The sequence below is a fragment of the Stylophora pistillata genome, chromosome 9, assembly GCF_964205215.1.
Source record: "Stylophora pistillata chromosome 9, jaStyPist1.2, whole genome shotgun sequence".
Classification (NCBI taxonomy): domain Eukaryota; kingdom Metazoa; phylum Cnidaria; class Anthozoa; order Scleractinia; family Pocilloporidae; genus Stylophora; species Stylophora pistillata.
This window is the reverse complement of record NC_142527.1, coordinates 24,476,526-24,495,078: the sequence shown is the minus strand read 5'-3', so window position 1 is coordinate 24,495,078 and position 18,553 is coordinate 24,476,526. Positions and strand designations below refer to the sequence as shown.

The 18,553-nt window shown below is 39.2% G+C and overlaps 1 protein-coding gene and 1 pseudogene across 1 annotated transcript; one reads left to right on the top strand and one right to left on the bottom strand.

Moving 5' to 3' along the window:
• Positions 1-5,588: 5,588 nt before the first annotated feature.
• Positions 5,589-7,112, top strand: LOC148723987 (beta-2 adrenergic receptor-like). The gene has a single exon (XM_088733571.1). It carries the CDS (start codon positions 5,949-5,951, stop codon positions 6,900-6,902), a length of 954 nt encoding a protein of 317 aa, XP_088589697.1. The 5' UTR covers positions 5,589-5,948; the 3' UTR covers positions 6,903-7,112.
• A 9,922-nt stretch (positions 7,113-17,034) lies between these two features.
• On the bottom strand, positions 17,035-18,280 carry LOC148723986 (beta-2 adrenergic receptor-like; annotated as a pseudogene).
• Between the last annotated feature and the right edge of the window lie 273 nt (positions 18,281-18,553).

Below are 18,553 nucleotides of genomic sequence, written 5' to 3'. Positions count from 1 at the left end.
TTGATTGAGGGGTCCAAACTTTGGTTCAGAAAGGACTGTTGGACTCTTTTCAGGCAATTTGCTTCTCCCCCAAACCCCCCACACCCCCTCCCACCAGTCGCCGTTGCACGTTATAATTCCTTGGCCGCTTACCGTTTACTTGGATTCATTAAAAAAATCAGCCAGTTAAAAGGTGATATACCATCCTGTCTCAAAGTTGTAAGCGTTAGGTCTGATGGGGTGGGGGGGGGGGTTCCAGACCCCCCGGACCCTCCCCCTGATCCGCCACTGCTTAGGATATGTCTAGTGTGTGGTATTTGTATCTATCACGTAATTCACATTCTTTTCTCGTGTAATTAACCTTTATTCTATATATTCAATTATAGTTTTCTTCCCTTTTTTTCTCGCACCTTGCACCCGTATATAATGAAGGATTTGGGCACGGTTACGAAGAAGTAAGGTGAAGGTTTGTGAGTTACGAGCGAAGAGCGTGGAAAAATTTGAGGGAACGGAGACACGGTACAATATAATTTCTGACAAATTCAGTCAGAAAAATCGTTCCACTTCACGGTAGAAAACCATTTGCCGGGGAACGGGTGTACAAAGAATCTACCAGACTGTGAGCTAAAGGAAGAAGAGATAGTAACTGATTCAACAAGAAGTCTGAACGAGTCGAGTTACGAGAAGTTTGACTGAGTCAAGTTATGAGAAGTTTGAATGAGTCAAGTTACGACAAGTTTGAGTGAGTCAAGTTACGAGAAGTCTGAGTGAGTCAAGTCACGACAAGTCTGAGTGAGTCAAGTAACGAGAAGTCTGAGTGAGTCAAGTTACGAGAAGTCTGAGTGAGTCAAGTTACGAGAAGTCTGAGTGAGTCAAGTTACGAGAAGTCTGAGTGAGTCAAGTTACGAGAAGTCTGAGTGAGTCAAGTTACGAGAACTCTGAGTGAGTCAAGTTACGACAAGTCTGAATGAGTCAAGTTACGAGAAGTCTGAGTGAGTCAAGTTACGAGAACTCTGAGTGAGTAAAGTTACGAGAAGTCTGAGTGAGTCAAGTTACGACAAGTCTGAGTGAGTAAAGTTACGAGAAGTCTGAGTGAGTCAAGTTACGACAAGTCTGAGTGAGTCAAGTTACGAGAAGTTTGAGTGAGTCAAGTTACGAGAAGTCTGAGTGAGTCAAGTTACGAGAAGTCTGAGTGAGTCAAGTTGCGACAAGTCTGAGTGAGTCAAGTTACGACAAGTCTGAGTGAGTCAAGTTACGAGAAGTCTGAGTGAGTCAAGTTACGAGAAGTCTGAGTGAGTCAAGTTACGAGAAGTCTGAGTGAGTCAAGTTACGACAAGTCTGAGTGAGTCAAGTTACGAGAAGGAAGTCTGAGTGAGTCAAGTCACGAGAAGTTTGAGTGAGTCAAGTTACGAGAAGTTTGAGTGAGTCAAGTTACGAGAAGTCTGAGTGAGTCAAGTTGCGACAAGTCTGAGTGAGTCAAGTTACGAGAAGTTTGAGTGAGTTAAGTTACGAGAAGATTTTGTGAGTGAAGTTACGAGAAGTTTGAGTGAGTCAAGTTACGAGAAGTCTGAGTGAGTCAAGTTACGAGAAGTCTGAGTGAGTCAAGTTGCGACAAGTCTGAGTGAGTCAAGTTACAAGAAGTTTGAGTCAGTCAAGTTACGAGAAGATTTTGTGAGTTAAGTTACGAGAAGTTTGAGTGAGTCAAGTTACGAGAAGTTTGAGTGAGTCAAGTTACGAGAAGATTGAGTGAGTCAAGTTACGAGAAGTTTGAGTGAGTCAAGTTACGAGAAGTAAAAAGTTGAAAACTGCAAAGTTTTCAGAAGACGAAGCAAAGCTCAAAAGGAAACGAGCAAAGTTGAAAACTTCTGAGACGGGAACCTGGTTGGAGAAACGGGAGTTTGGTTTGGCAGGTTACCGTTTGTTGGTGGAGCGTGGTGAGTTGTGGACAAGAAAAGAACACGGACGCGGGCGCGCGTATGGTGAAACCAAACCGAACTGAAGTGAAAAAAAAAACCCTACCTTTTTATCTTAATAATACTCTCGTAAATATAGTCAGCGCACCCTAGTTTTAAATTATTACGTTCTTGTAAACTCGTCCAAAGTAATTTAGGTAAATAATTCAGCAATTTAGTTTTATCGTATTAATGTAATTAGGGTAAAATATTTGGTTTGTTTTTTTGTTGTTATTTGTAATTGTTAATTACTATATTGTCTTACTTAGAGTAACAAATATTTCTAGGTCTACGTTTTAATAGTTGTGTTGTGGCGTGTCTTCTCAGGCTTGTTTATGTTTCATGTTTTGTGTACGCTGGAGGGCGCCCACCTTTGTGGCGCGGATTCGTCACATATGGTCCCCTCTACTTTCGTTCGGCCTTTAGAGTTCAATTTAACAGCGTAGTGATAGTTCTGTTTGAGTACTTTGCAGGGTTCACTTGTTGGTGTCCAAGAAACCTCCAGGAAAAATTGTCAGCAGATTATCGGAATCAAGCGGAACGGAAATTGTTAACTTGTTTTTCAGATTACTCCTTTGAATCAAAGCATCTAGGTTGCCGAGAGTGCAACAATGCCTGCCATGCCGATTGGGAAGTATCAGTTTTTGGCGACTTTCTTTGTTTCGCGTGTTATATTACTAAATATATATAGATAGGTATATACATAGGGCTGATCAGTTATATTAAAAGCTTGTTAAAATTCGCCGAATTGTGTAGCTTTTGAAAAATTTACTCGTGCTAATTCATCCCAAATTGCATAGCAATGAAGCTATTATTTATACTTTCGAAATTTTCAAAACTTATCCAGTGATCTTGTGGTAAAATATTCGGTTTTATTTGAGTGTTAACAGGTGAAAATTCCAGTAATTAAGAGGAAAAATCCCGTTATTTTGACAACCGACCAGCTAAGCACAGGGTGACCGCTTAGCACGGTGCCGTTAAATACAGGTTCGACCGCAGTTTGCTCTCGTTTATGACGCACGTAATGACCTCGAGTCAAATGTTTTCCCGTCTGGCCCTTCCACTCAGTCTATAAGTACATAAGTATAAGAACGCTAGAGGAAGCTTTCTTGTACCGAAAAATAAGGACATCCACATAGATGAGTTTATGATATTTAAAGTCCCCTTAAGTGTTTGAATTAGACGAGCACCAAAAAGAGTTAACCTTCTCTATTTGCGAACAACAACAACACTCGAATAACAACTCTTTGCTCAAATGCACGTGTTTACCATTGGGGGGAATTGCAAAATTCCCCTCCTAGACCTAAATGTCACGAAATAACTCTAGAATATTCCATGACTTTATCGTCACGCAACAACTAAGGAATGTCGGGAGTCACCACACTCCTTTTGGTAAAAATAAAAGCAATCCATGGATATGTTTCGGTTTCATTCCGAAAATAGATAATCGCCAGTATTACTATCTCCGTCCTTTTTCCAGTTTCAGGCCAAAAATATCCCATTTATGGTTCAAATTTAGAATCATTCACGTTTTCATGTTGAACCTGATGAGTGCCGTTCGCTGTCCACCAGAGCTTCCTTTATTCACAGTCATCGTCTCGTACCTCTACTTTCGTTCGGCCTTTAGAGTTCATACGCATGCCTATTGTGATGAGTCTATATCCTTTCTGAGCATATGCACATCTGAAGAAGATGGATATGAGGAATCATGCAAGAACGTTTGAGTTTCAGTAACATCTATCTGGCTCTTAGAGAGGAAAAGGCAATTTCAAGCATTTCCCAAGCTAACGTTTTGTTCTCTACTATTAGCAGTACACCATCTTAACATGAATGATAGCCGCCTGGACGAACATCTAAGCTGTGCAGAATCTATTATTCTATTACAAGGGCTCTCCTTGTGCAGTTTTGCAGCTGTAACTGGTAACGCAGTTATGTTGTGATTGTTCTACAAAAACGAGTCTCTACGAACAATTTCCAATCGTTTTTTAGCCTCATTGTTCGTAGCAGACTTTTAGTTCGGCTTTTTGCAGACCCTCGGTTGATTATTATCGGATGTTGTATTCAGCCGCCCGTTCCCAACGTTTCTGTCCGACTACACAGTAATGTGTATCACAGTGACTACAACTTCCATGAGAGGCCTTTCCTTTTTCCGTCTTTACATAGCCTTATCTAAACAAAAGGAAGGTCAGGAAAATTTGAGGGAGTTATGTATGGTCAAGACTTAACAGCGGGTACGCATAATTTTTGTGAATCCTCCCAACTCCACGAGCGTTTTGGTGAGGCTAGGTGACACAGAAAAAAGTTCCTCATTCCTATTACAAAACCTGCCGTCGCAACCAAGTTTAAAAACCCTCCTTTAAATATGCCTATCGACCAATGAGATGATTCATACTATGATCACTAAAAATGAGTTATTTTTAATTGAGCCTTTGTTTTATCGTTTGACTTACTGTTTTGGTCGGTCGCATTACACTAGGCGTGCATATCAATTTTATATTTGTTTAATACCCTAAATACCGAAAGCAAATAAAATCATTGTATGAATGTTGAAACGATGACTGTGGATGAGCTAAGTTCTGGGGACAGGAAACGGTGCTTATCAGGTTCAACGTGGAAACGTGACTGATTCTAGTGGTTAGAGCATCCGACTAGATCACGGAGGGTCGTGGGTTCAAGTCCCATCTGGGGCTCGGATTTTTTCTATTACACTAAAAATTGTTTCATATTTAGATTCTAGATTTGAACTCTTTAAAGGGTAGTTTTGGCCTGGAAATGAAACAAAAAATACGGTCGTAACAATGTTGGAGATTATTTATTAGAGTTTGACCATTTATTTTCTTGAACGAACAAGATGAATGAGAACTACCAGTTTGGTGTAAGTCGGCTAAGACTTGTGCAAATTTTTGCGTTTCAGCGAACAAGGGGCGGAAACCAGATGGCGCGAAGTCTATTTTTTTATTTTTAACCAATTGCCATAAAAGTCTTCCTTAAAACCTCTCTTATCAAAGATTTCCCCGTCAGAGCCCAGTTACACAACCTCAGGTACCGTGCTAGTCGATTCTTGAGCGCATCACGGACCATAAAACTAAGAGACTAACATATAACGACTTCTTTCTTGAATGGAGACAAACAGTTTACCAGAAAATTCTATTGTATCCTTGTGAGGCCTGATACGCCCAAGTTCCAATCAAGTAAAATTTAGACTGATGTTGTATCGAAAAAACGACCCATTGAGTTAATTCATATGTGAAATTTTGAAATAAACGAGAAGTTTCATTTATTTACGTTTTTTTTTTTTTAAACAAAGCAGTTGTTTAAAATGCCGTTAACCCCCCATCCACCCCCTCCCCCCAATTTGAGCTTGTTTAACTTGCGTATTATTCACAGCACGTATTAAATGACCGACTATTTTAAGATCGACTTAAAACTCAACACATTTCTTCATTTAAATTAGGCTACTAACTTTGAAATGCCGCAACAAACTTAACACTTGGTTTAATTAGATTCAAATATGGGCCCCCTGAGTCTGTTCACGAGTGTGGCCAATTATGAGATTAGCGTGAAAAAGGTTCTTAAAGCGTTTCAAAAACTTTGAGTCACTGTTGTTTCGTGCAATTCTCGTCAATAAAGCAGCTGCCTATCGATGGGAAACGTCTGTTGATTTTTATTAAACTTCTACCGATAGGCTAAGATATAACTATTTTTACACTGATGGACTGGAGACGGATAACACAAAATTTAAGTTTCATAGCATATTTTTAAAAAACTTTGAGATATTTTTAATGTCACAATTACCTTTCCTCAAATAGACGCCGCAAAACAATTAGATGTGCCAGTCAATACGCTGCTTATTAAGAGGAAAATTTTGAATAATTGCATTCATAAAAAAGGACGAAGAAGCATCTCAGCAACAGTCAATAACATCTGTTCCTTGGCGAGGGCAGACAATTGAAAGTTTCGGACGGTTTCCAAACTTATTTCTCGACGACTTCGGTTGTTATTTTACACGAACTTAGCATGACAGGTAACAGCACAGATGAACATCTCAGCAGTGCAGCATCCATCGTTCTATCAGTGTGGTTCTCCTTGTCTGGTTTAGCCGCTGCCACTGGAAATGTCGTTTTTTTGTGGCTGTTCTACAAAAACGAGTCTTTACGAACAGTTTCCAACCGCTTTTTAGCCTCGTTATCTGTGGCGGACGCTTTTGTCGGCCTTGTCATAGATCCTGTTTGGATTGTTATCCGATGTTGGATTCAGCCAGCATTTGAAAGCCCTTTGTTCAAGATGACTTTAGTGTTGTGGATTCACACTTCCGCAGCCACTGTTTTGAACTCGTGCTGTGTTTCAATCGACCGTTGTATCGCGATTCGCTTTCCTTCCCGGTATCAGGACATTTTAAGTAAAAGGAGATGCTTTGTGGTCATTATTTTGGTATGGTTTATTTCGCTGTGTCTTCCTTTGTTGACGATAGCATTGTTAAAAATAGGAGAATTGAAACTACTCGTATGTGTAGTGTTTGTAGGTTCATTAATAGTTGTCTCCTTTTGCTATACATTCATTTTCAAGTTAGCCAGAAAACAATTTAGGAGAATTTTTCCAGCCAATCCACTTCCTGACTCCGGTGAAAATATAAGAGTTTGTACTATGCAAAATTTTAAAGCTATCAAAACAGTCGGTTTTGTTTTAGGTGCTTGTATCATCACATGGATGCCCAGTTTAATTCTGCTTTCGATAAAATTTTATAAGAAAAATGCAGGACCGAAATGCAATGCAAAGCAAATTTGGTTTGTTGCAATGCCTTGGTGTGAGGCAATCGCTTTTACTTCATCAGCGATGAACCCATTGATCTATTACTTCAGAAATAGTGACTTTCGCCGAGCCTTTCGCCGCACCTTTCGTTGGCTGCCCTGTGTTCAGGAACAAAATGCATCAGACCATAATGTACAGCGAGAGGGAAACCGGATAGTATGAAATATTGGGACTCGTAAGCGTGGCAACTTAGAAACTATCGAGGCTAAACTATGGAGGCTAAACTATGGAGGCTAAACTCTGAGGACATCTGAGGAATCTCGCCTAATTACAAACCTGGTGCCCCTCGTGAATATTTAATGATCAAACGGAAGTTCTTAATTTCTAAGGTTGTATTACGTAACTCTGTTTCCTAATAAATGTAAACCTAGACATCATTAAAACCTGTTTCTTTATCATATACAAGACAAGTCTTCCATGACATATAATTTTTCCCCTATCAAACGCCTGTCACCCAACTTTAGCCGGTTCAGTTAGTCAGTTGGGGTCTTTTTTTTTTTTCAAGTGAGGATGACGATTTTTTTTGTACTTGCGATACGTTCAAGTGAGCTAAAATAAAGCACTAAGGTCTCCATCCTCGATAATAGAGACCTTATACAGAGCCGAAAGAAGGCGGATGCAACGAGACCGTGGTGAAACATAACTAAATGTTAAAATTTTAGGACATGCTAAGCATTGCGTCGGTATGACTCGTCACGGCGACAAGTCGATCTAACATATCGCCTCGTGTGACATGCTGAATGTTTCTTAAATCCGTCGCTGCGACTGAATTTTCTGAGAGCACACCTGTTTGCATTCTTTTTAAATATCAACCCCTAAAGGTTGGCTCCATATAGAGCAACTCAGTAACTAGAGCACTGCTAAAGAAACTCGTAAAATTTAAGAAAAGTGAGGGTATAATACGAATTACAAATAGACAACCAAGCTAAACATTGTTACCAAGACCGAACTTTTAATCAAATTCCAAATGTACCCAAGCAGCAGTTCGTTTCAAAATCGTCTATCAATGGCGATAGATCTCACATCATTTCGTGCCATAAGGTGTTCTGCTAGTTCTAGCCCAGTTTTTCTTGTACATTCCTTGCTGTTCCCACAAGTCAACAAACGAAAGGTAGTGCGAAAGGCTCGGCGAAATTCTTATTTCGAAAGTAACATAGAAGTGTGTTACAATAAATTCGAAGGGCCAGTGGTCCATCCACATAGGAGGGTTCAGTCCCCTCGTGTCAATGTATATGTTAGTTTTCTCCCCTAAAGTTTCATTAGTGATATGTAGTTTGTCGTTGTACTTTCGTAATGCTGCGTTTCGTGTCCCTTTAGACATCCAAACCGTCAGTTATGTTTTAAGCTTTCATTTCGCCGGGTTTATTTCGTTTGTTGTCATTTATCGTTGATAGTAAGATTTAGTGTAATTTATTCTGTTTCAAAAACCACTGGTAAAGAATAAAATGTGTGGTTCGGGTAACCTTTGAGAAATGTTACGTACGCGTTCGTTACAACGTGGATTGATTGCTGATGAAGTCAAAGGAATTTCTTCAACCCAGGGCCACAATGCATTAGGTTTATCCTAGTAATTTACCACGTTATAATAACAGTCATCAAACAGCATAACTAAACTGGGCATCCATGTGATAATAAAATCACCCAAAACAAAACCGATTGTTTTAATAGCTTTAAAATCCAGCATCGTACAAACTCTAACATTGTCTTTCAATATTGTAAGATTTTCCCCTGCTAATATTCTATAAAACTGTTTTTTGCCGATTTGAAAATACTAATATCAGAACTTGAGACCACTAGCAAAGGAACAACAAACATAAATGCAACGGAAATCAACAGTACTGCAAGATTAATCATGTACCCTTTAGACAAAATCTGATCCTCAATGAAAAGCGTCAGGATTGGAAGACCTAATGAAAATAACCACATCCAAATTATCACATCCTTTCTTTGTTACAATGTCGTGATGACGGAAGGAAACTCAATGGCAATGAACCGGTCGACAGAGACACAGCACATGTTCAAAGTAGTGACAGCGGTTGTGTGAACCCACAACATTACGCGGACAAAACGCTGGGAACGGGCGGCTGAATACAACATCCGATAATAATCGACCGAGGCTCATTGCAAGAAGCCTAACCAAAAAGTCTGGTACCGATAATGAAAATACTAATATAAGAACTTGAGACCACTAGCAAAGGAATAACAAACATTATTATACGACTCGGGCAGTCAGAGGGCCAATAACTAAAATCAACCAATCAAAATGCTCTATTGCCGTTCAATATTCTCTCAGTATTGGACCGGGCATTGTCCAGAATGGTCCCGAATGATACCGCACTTGTGTCCCTTTGAACTTAAGTCGTATAATAAATCTCTTATTAACCAAGCTTGCTCGGGACCGCACTGGAAGAATATCGGACCTCGTTCTTTTTTGTACGGACCGAGCGCAGCGAGGTCCGTACTGTCAAGACCTCGGGCCGATATTCTCCCAGTACGACCCTCGCGCTTGGTTAATAAGATGTATTTATAAAAGCAACGGAGATCCACAGCACTGCAAGATTAATCATTTACCGTTTCGACAAAATCTTATCCTTTAATTTATGAACAGGGTCAGGATGGGAGGACCTAATGAAAACAACCACACCCAAACAGCCACACCCAAATAGCCACACCCAAACAGCCACACCCATACAACCACACCCAAACAACCACACCCAAACAACCACACCCAAATAACCACACCCAAACAACCACACCCAAACAACCACACCCAAACAACCACACCCAAATTATCAATGTGTAACATCATTTCTTTGTTACAATGTGGCGATGACGGAAACGAAACCAAATGGCAATAAAGCGGTCGACAGAGACAACACATATTCAAAGTAGTGACAGCGGGTGTGTGCACATACCTGACTGTTTGGATCTCTAAAGGTACACGAAACGCAGCATTACGAAAATACAACGACAAACTACATATCACTAATGAAACTTTAGGGGCGAAGACTAACATATACACTGACGCGAGGGGACTGAACCCTCCTATGTGGATGGACCACTGGCCCTTCAAATTTATTGTAACACACTTCTATGTTACTTTCGAAATAAGAATTTCGCCGAGCCTTTCGCCGTAGCTTTCCCTTGTTACCTTGTGGAAACAGCAAGGAAAGCACAAGAAAAACTGGGCGGGACTTTAACAGAACACCTTATGGCACGAAATGATGTGAAATCTGTCGCCATTGATAGACGATGTTGAAACGAACTGCTGCTTGAGTACATTTGGAATTTGATTAAAAATTTGGTCTTGGTAACAATGTTTAGCTTGGTTGTCTATTTGTAATTCGTATTATACCCTCACGTTTTCTTAAATTTCACGAGTTTCTTTAGCAGTGCTCTAGTTACTGAGTTGCTCTATATGGAGCCAACCTTTAGGGGTTGATATTTAAAAAGAATACAAACAGGCGTGCGCTGAGAATATTCAGTCGCAGTGACGGATTTAACAAACATTCAGCATGTCACACGAGGCAATATATTAAGTCGACTTGTCGCCGTTACGAGTCATAACGACGTAATGCTTAGCGTGTCCTAACCTTTTAACATTTAGTTTTGCTTCACTACGGTCTAGCTGCATCCGCCTTCTTTCGGTTCTTTATAAGGTCTCTATTATCGGGGATGGAGACCTTAGTGCTTTATTTTAGCTCACTTAAACGCATCGTAAGTACAAAAAAATCTTCATCCTCACTCGAAAAAAAAATAAAGAAAAAGAAAAAAAGGCCCTAACTGACTAACAACCAACGTTTGGCGGCAAGCGTTTGATGCGCCAAAATTATATGTCATTAAAGACTTGTCTCATATATGACAAAGAAACAGGTATTTTAATAATGTCTAGGTTTGCATTTATTAGGAATTAGAGTTACGTAACACAAGCTTGGAAATTAAGGACTTCCGTTTGATCATTGACTGTTCACGAAGAGCACCAGCTTTGTAATTAGGCGAGATTCCTTTTCTGCTAGGATTGTCCTCAGAGTTTAGCCTCCATAGTTTAGCCTCCATAGTTTCCAAGTTGCCACGCTTACGAGTCCCAATTTTTCATACCATCTGGTTTCCCTCTCGCTGTACATTCTGGTCTGATACATTTTGTTCGTGAACACAGGGTGACCAACGGAAGGTGCGGCGAAAGGCTCGAAGAAAGTTGCTATTTCTAAAGTAATAGATCAATGGGTTCATCGCTGATGAAGTAAAAGCGATTGCCTCACACCAAGCCATTCCAACAAACCAAATTTGCTTTGCATTGCATTTCGGTTCTATTTTCTTCTTATAAAATTTTATTGAAAGCAGAATTAAACTGGGCATCCATGTGGTGATACAAGCACCTAACACAAAACCGACTGTTTTGATAGCTTTAAAATTTTGCATAGTACGAACTCTTATTTTTTCACCGGAGTCAGGAAGTGGATTGGCTGGAAAAAATCTCCTGAATTGTTTTCTGGCTAATTTGAAAATGAATATATAGCAAAAGGAGACAACTATTAATGAACCTACCAACACTATAGATAGAAGCAGTTTCAATCCTATTTTTTTAACAACGCCATCGTCGACAAAGGAAGACTCAGTGAAATAAACCACACCAAAATAATGACCACAAAGCATCTCCTTTTACTTAAAATATACTGATACCGGAAAGGAAAGCGAATCGCGATACAACGGTCGATTGAAACACAGCAAACGTTGAAAGCAGTGGCTGCGGCTGTGTGAACCCACAACACTTGTCTAATCATCAACAAAGCGCTTTGAGGTGGTGGCTGAATCCAACATCGGATAACAATCCAAACAGGATCTATAACAAGGCCGACAAAAGCGTCCGCCACAGATAACGAGGCTAAAAAGCGGTTGGAAACTGTTCGTAAAGACTCGTTTTTGCCGAACAGCCACAAAAAAACGACATTTCCAGTGACAGCGGCTAAACCAGACAAGGAGAACCACACTGATAGAACGATGGATGCTGCACTGCTGAGATGTTGGTCTGTGCAGTTACCTTTCATAGTAACTTGGTGTAAAGTAACAACAGAAGTCGAGAGATAAGTCTGCAAACCGTCTGAAATTTTCAGTTGTCTGCCATCGTCGGGGAAAAGATGTTACTGACAGTTACTGAAATGCTTCTTCGTCCTTTTTTCTGCATGCAATTATTCACAATTTTCTCTTCATATGCAGCTTATTGACAGACACATCTAATTTATTTTGCGGCGTCTGTTTGAGGAAAGGTACTTGTGACATTAAAAATATCTCAAAGTTTTTTGAAAATATGCTATGAAACTTAAATTTTGTTTTATCCGTCTCCAGTCCATCATTGTAAAGATAGTTATATCTCAGTCTATCGGTAGAAGTTTAATTAAAATCAACAAAACAACAACGAATAAAAGTTTTTAAAACGCTTAAAGAAGCTTTTTCACACTAATCTTACAATTGGTCACACTCGTGGACAGACTCAGGGGGCCCCCTTATTTGAATCTAACTAAACCAAATGTCAAGTTTGTTGCTGCATATGAAAGTTAGTAGCCTAATTTAAATCAATAAATGTGTCGAGTTTCGAATTTCAAGTCAATCTTAAAATAATTGGTCATTTAATACGTGCTACGAATAATACGCAAGTTAAACAAATTCAAATGGGGAGGTAGGTGGGTGGGGGGTTCACGACATTTTAGACAACTGCTTTGTTGAAAAAAATACGTAAATAAATGAAACTTCTCGTTTATTTCAAATTTTCAAGCTTGAATGAACTGAATGAGTGGTTATTTCGATACATCATCAGTCTAAATTTTACTTGATTGGAACTTAGGCCTATCAGCCCTCACAAGAATAGAATATAATTTTCTGGTAAACTGTTTGTCTCCATTCAAGAAAGAAGTCGTTACATGTTAGTCTGTTAGTTTTATGGTCCGTGACGCGCTGAAGAAGCAATTAGCACGATACCTGAGGTTGTGTAACTGGGCTCTGACTAGGAAATGTTGGATTAGGGAGGTTTTAAGGAAGACTTTTATGGCAATTGGTTAAAAAATTCGACTTCGTGCATGCCATCTGGTTTCTGCTGCTTGTTCGCTAAAACGCAAAAATTTGCATAAGTCTTAGCCTACTTGCACCAAACTGGTAGCTCACATTCATCATGTTCGTTTAAGAAAATAAATGGTCAAACTCTAATAATTTTTTCCATTTCACTGCAAATATATGGGAAAATAAAACAAAAGAACACACAATAATAACAAATTGGGTTACATAACAAGGCAGTGGGGAAGACTAGAAGGGAACTGACGAACCATACGTGCTAGTCAAAAAGAAACTGTGTCAGGAGTGGGATTCGAACCCACGCCTCCATTTGGAGACCAGAACTTGAGTCTGGCGCCTTATATTTTTCTTTTCCAGGCCAAGAATACCCCTGAAATAGTTCAAATCTAGAATCAGTCACGTTTGCATGTTGAACATGATGAGCACCGTTTGCTGTTCAACATTCAGACATGCTTTTATTTGCTTTCGGCATTTAGGGTTTTAAACAAATATAAAATTCATACGCATGCCTAGTGTGATGCAACCAACCAAAACAGTGAGTCAAACAAAGGCTTAAAAAAGAACGGATCTTTAGTTTACATATTTGCCTAATTATAGAGACCACCAGCGAGCTTGGCGAGTCCTTGGTTTGTCTTCATTGTAAAAAAGTAAGGGCATATGTATACAACATGTTTTAAGGTAGTATGAATCGTCTCATTGGTCGATAGGTGGGTTTAACTAGGTATTTTAAACTTGGTTGTGACGGCAGGTTTTGTAAAAGAAATGAAGAACTTATTTCTGTGTCACCTAGCCTCCTCTAAACGCACGGGGAGTTGGCAGGATTCAAGAACGTTATGCGTACCCGCTATTAAGTCTTGACAATACATAACTCACTCATTTTCCGAACCTTCCTTTTGTTTAAATGTGGCTATGTAAAGACCTCTTATGTAAAGGCCTCATAAGGAAGTTGTAATGATAAGAGAGGAATTAGGATCTATTAACTGGAAAGTTTCCTGAACAAGAATTCTATTGAACTTCACCTGATTTGTTATCGTTTTTTTTTACATATCATTAATTTATTCATTTAATTAGTTACTTATTTAATTACAAAATCAATCACTGGTTACTTATTTAAATTACTGAATAAAAAAGTTATTTCTGCTAAGGGAAAGAAGTTAGCTACAAAAGATTTTATGTTAAGTATTAAAAGCCTTTTCTTGTAACAATTTTCGTGTGATGTTGCGCTTGGGGTTGCCAAAGGTTGACTCTTTCTAATCATTTACTTAGCAGTTGCGGCACGGGAGTGCCATGCCCAACCTAGAAAGGGATGATGGGAAAGGAAAAGAGCAGGAAATGCTTTTTATTTACCCATCCCCTAGTGCCCCCCCCATGCCGACGGCGTTTGCTACACGTTTACGGGGCTAAGTCATTGGTTCAGCCAAGCTTTAATGTAGATAAAAATGGATGTCCCATTCGACTTCCACTCTGAAATCGACAGGAAATTGGGATCAAGTAAAACGAGTTTCTTCTGACCCACATGCGTTGTTACTCTCGAATACAAATAATTAAGACTAAGATTACGATTTAATTTTGGGTTATTTGTATTTATTTTCATCCGATCTCTATCACCGTTTTCTCCCAGAACTTAAAAAGATCGATCAATCAGACGCGTCTGTCAATAAACAATATATCATCTTTCAAAAGATATCATGATAATTCATGCAAAAACATTCAGTTTTGTAAAAATCTGTTTGGTGTGTAGAGGGGAAAGGAAAATTTCAAGCATTCACCAAGCTTACTTTCATTCTTCTGCTGTTGCTGCCCACCATCTTACCATGAATGATAGCGACCCAGTGGTTCAGTTCAGCTCAGCAGAACAGCGTCCATCGCTCTATCACTTTGACTCGGCCATTGATGGACGATGTTGGACTGCAACTTTAGATTTTCCAATTTTTTTTGTAAAAATATAGATTTGAAATCTGACAAAAAAAAATTCTCTTTGCACTAGTCCTAAATTTTGTTCTCTCTTGATAATACGTGTTATGTCCTCACATTCATTATATTTTACGAGTTTCTATGGCAGTTGCCCATTTCCCATATATGGAACCAACTTCGACTAAATGTTTGTAAAAAAAATGCGGAGCAGGTCTTCTCTTTCTCTAGAAATCGTTTTAAGCAATTTCTGTAACGATGTTGTAATGTCATAAGCCCTTCGGGCATGCGCAGTAGAATGAAAGGTATCCCGGATGTCGTTGTTGTTGTATTACGCCTAGTAATGGCGGGCTTTTATGATACTTATTAAAACCATTGTGATATCATCGTTCTTGTACTCGTTTGTACTACGCTATAATTTCCCTTTTGTAACGTCTGTTGATATTAAGTTTTCAACATCGACTCAGCGATCTCCTTTGGTATGGTCAGGTCAGTTTGGCAGCGTAATGATAGTTCTTTTTGAGTAGTTTGCAGGGTTCACTTGTTATGTGCAAGAAACCTCCAAGAAAAATTGTCAGCAGAGATCGGAGTCGAGCGGAACGGAAATTGTTAACTTATTTTTCAGATTACTCCTTTGAATCAAAGTATCTAGGGTGCCGAGAGTGCAAGAATGCATGCCATGCCGATTGGGAAGTACCACTATTTCATAATGTGAGTATTGTAAGGAATACTTAGATCACTCGGATACAGGTGTCCCCTCCTCTTCAAAATGCAGGTTGAACAACTGAGGTTGAGCAACCTCCTTTCCCCTTCTCTATAGTAACTAAATGATGATGCATATGTCTGTCCCTTTGTAAATGCTAAAATATTCTTTTTGAGAAGGGATACCTATAACATTTTGGATATGAGTATCCCCTCATGTTTTAAGCTATGAGTGCACAAATCATAGCACAAGCAGCCCAGGTGTACTGTGTTTAGGATCTAAAGGCCATTAATGGGAATACCTAACATATTAAGTTTGAATTTTAAGCGTAAGTGTGTGCCGCGAAATCGAAAGCACACACTCAAAAGATAGGGAAAAAATATAAAGGATACCGTGAAACGCGATGAATATGACGTGGTAAGTCTCCTTAATTACCTTTATTCTGTAGTTGTGGTCGTCACGCTCTTTTTAGCGACTTTCGATTTTCTTCGTTCCGCGTACTGTGCTACTAAATAGGCCCAGAAGGCCTAAATGAGGCCCAGAAGGCCGAAACAGTACTGTCTGCAGTTAGTTATATATATATATATATATATATCTATATATATATATATATATGTATATGCTGGTCAGTTATTATTAAAGCGCGCTGAAATTCGCCAAATTGTTTAGCTTTTGAAAAATTTCGAAATAGAGAATTTCGCCTTGCCTTTCGCTTGTTGCGCTGTGGACACAGCAAGGAAAGTACAAGAAAAACCAGGATGGAACTAGCAGCTTGCAGAACACTTTATGGCACGAAATGAGGTAAGATCTGAAGATTTAGCGGTTAGAGGGACTGGGCTCTAAGAATATAACAAAAGGGAAAAGGACTCTGTTGCTGTTGCTATTGATAGGTGATGTTGAAACAGACCGCTCCTTGAGTACATTTGGAATTTGATTAAAAGTTTTCTCTTGGTAGCAATGTTTACCTTGGTTGTCTCTGGGTAATTTGTTTTATACCCTCACATTCCTTAAATTTTACGAGTTTCTTTAGCAGTGCCCCGGTTACTCAGTTGTTCTATAGGGAGCCAACCTTTAGAATGCGATATTTAAGAAGAATGTAAACAAATGTGCGTTGAGAAGACTTAGTTGTACCGACGGATTACACAAACATTCAGTTTGTCACGGGAGGCGGTATGTTAGGGCGTCTTATCGCCGTGACAAGTCGTACTGACGTATTGCTCGGCGTGTCCTGACCATTAAACATTAAATTTTCTTTCACCACGTTCTCGTTGCAATCGCCTTCTTTCGCTTCTGTATAAGGTCTCTATTATCAAAGATGGAGACCTAAGTGCTTTATTTTAGCTCACATTAACATAAGTACAAAGGCTCGTCATCCTTACTCGAAAAAATAAAAAGAACAGAAAAATGAAAAGGTAAGTTTGAGAGTGGATATTTACGATGCTGCCAAGATTATAGAAATGATGAATCTTCTTTCTTTTCTTAATTTTTTAGATCCAAACAATGTAAACTTTCATCATATAAGAGTTTTCTCCATACATCTTGCAGGATTTATTGTTAGAACAGAATAACAAATATTGGACGGGGGCAAAATTAGATGTCATGAAAGAATCGTTTGATATGACAAAAAATGGTATTTTTATTGTTTTTCTTTGCATTTACTACGAAACAGTTACATTATACAAGCTTAGGAATTAAGGCTTCCGTTTGATCTTTAACTGTTTATGAGGGGCACCAAGTTTGAAATTACACGAGAGTGCTTTTTCGCTAGGATTGTCCTGAGAGTTTAGTCTTCTTAGTTGCTAAGTTGCCATGTGTGCGAGTCGCGACGTTTCATACCATCTGGTTTCGCTCTGGCTATGCACTCTGGTCTGACTCATTTTGTTCATGAAGACATGCAGGGCAACCAACGGAAGGTACGGCGAAAGACTCGGCGAAAGTCGCTATTTCTGAAGTAATAGATAAATGGGTTAATCGTTGATGAAGTAAAAGCTATTGCCTGAACCCAAGTCCATACTTGATATGCAATTTTCTTATCATTACACTTCCGATTTGCTTCCCAATTATATAAGCTAACAAACAGCATAACTAAACTGGGCATCCATGTGATGATGCAAGCACCTAACACAAAACCGACTGTTTTGATAGCTTTAAAATTTTGCATGTTACGAACTCTTATATTTTCACCGGAGTTAGGAAGTGGATTAGCTGGCAAAACTCTCTTGAATTGTTTTCTGGCCAATTTGAAAATGAATATATAGCAAAAGGAGACCACTATTAATGGAACAACAAACGCTATGGTACATACAAAGGATAACAATAGTTCCCATTCATTATGTTTTTCCAACAACAACGCGGGCAAAGGAAGACTCAATGAAATAAACCACACCAAAATAATGACCGCAAAGCATCTCCTTTTACTTAAAATGTCCTGATACCGGAAAGGAAACCGAATCGCAATAAAACGGTCGATTGAAACACAGCACGAGTTCAAAGCAGTGGCTGCGGAAGTGTGAATCCACAACACTGAAGTCATCATGAGCAAAGGGCTTTCAAATGCTGGCTGAATCCAACATCGGATAACAATCCAAACAGGATCTATAACAAGGCCGACAAAAGCGTCCGCCACGGATAACGAGGCTAAAAAGCGGTTGGAAATTGTTCGTGAAGACTCGTGTTTGTAGAACAGCCACATCACAACGACATTTCCAGTGACAGCGGCTAAACCAGACAAGGAGAACCACACTGATAGAACAATGGATGCTGCACTGCTGAGATGCTCGTCTGGGCAGTTACCTGTCGTGCTAAGTTGGTTTAAAGTAACAACAGAAGTCGAGAAATAAGTTTGGAAACTGTCTGAGATTTTTCAATTACCTGCCCTCGTCAGGGATCAGATGTTACTGACTGTTGATGACATGCTTCTTCTTCCTTTTTTATGCATGCAATTATTCACAATTTTTCTCTTATTAATGCAGCTTATTGACAGGCACATCTAATTTATTTTTGCGGCGACTGTTTGAGGAAAGGTGCTTGTGACATGAAAAAGATCTCAAAATGTTTTGAAGATATGCTATGAAACTTAAATTTTGTCAGTTATCCGTCTTCAATCCATCAATGGGAAAATAGTTATATCTCAATC

Excerpts from the sequence above, each read along its gene's own strand:
- LOC148723987 (XM_088733571.1), top strand. The coding sequence starts at position 5,949 with ATGACAGGTAACAGCACAGATGAACATCTCAGCAGTGCAGCATCCATC.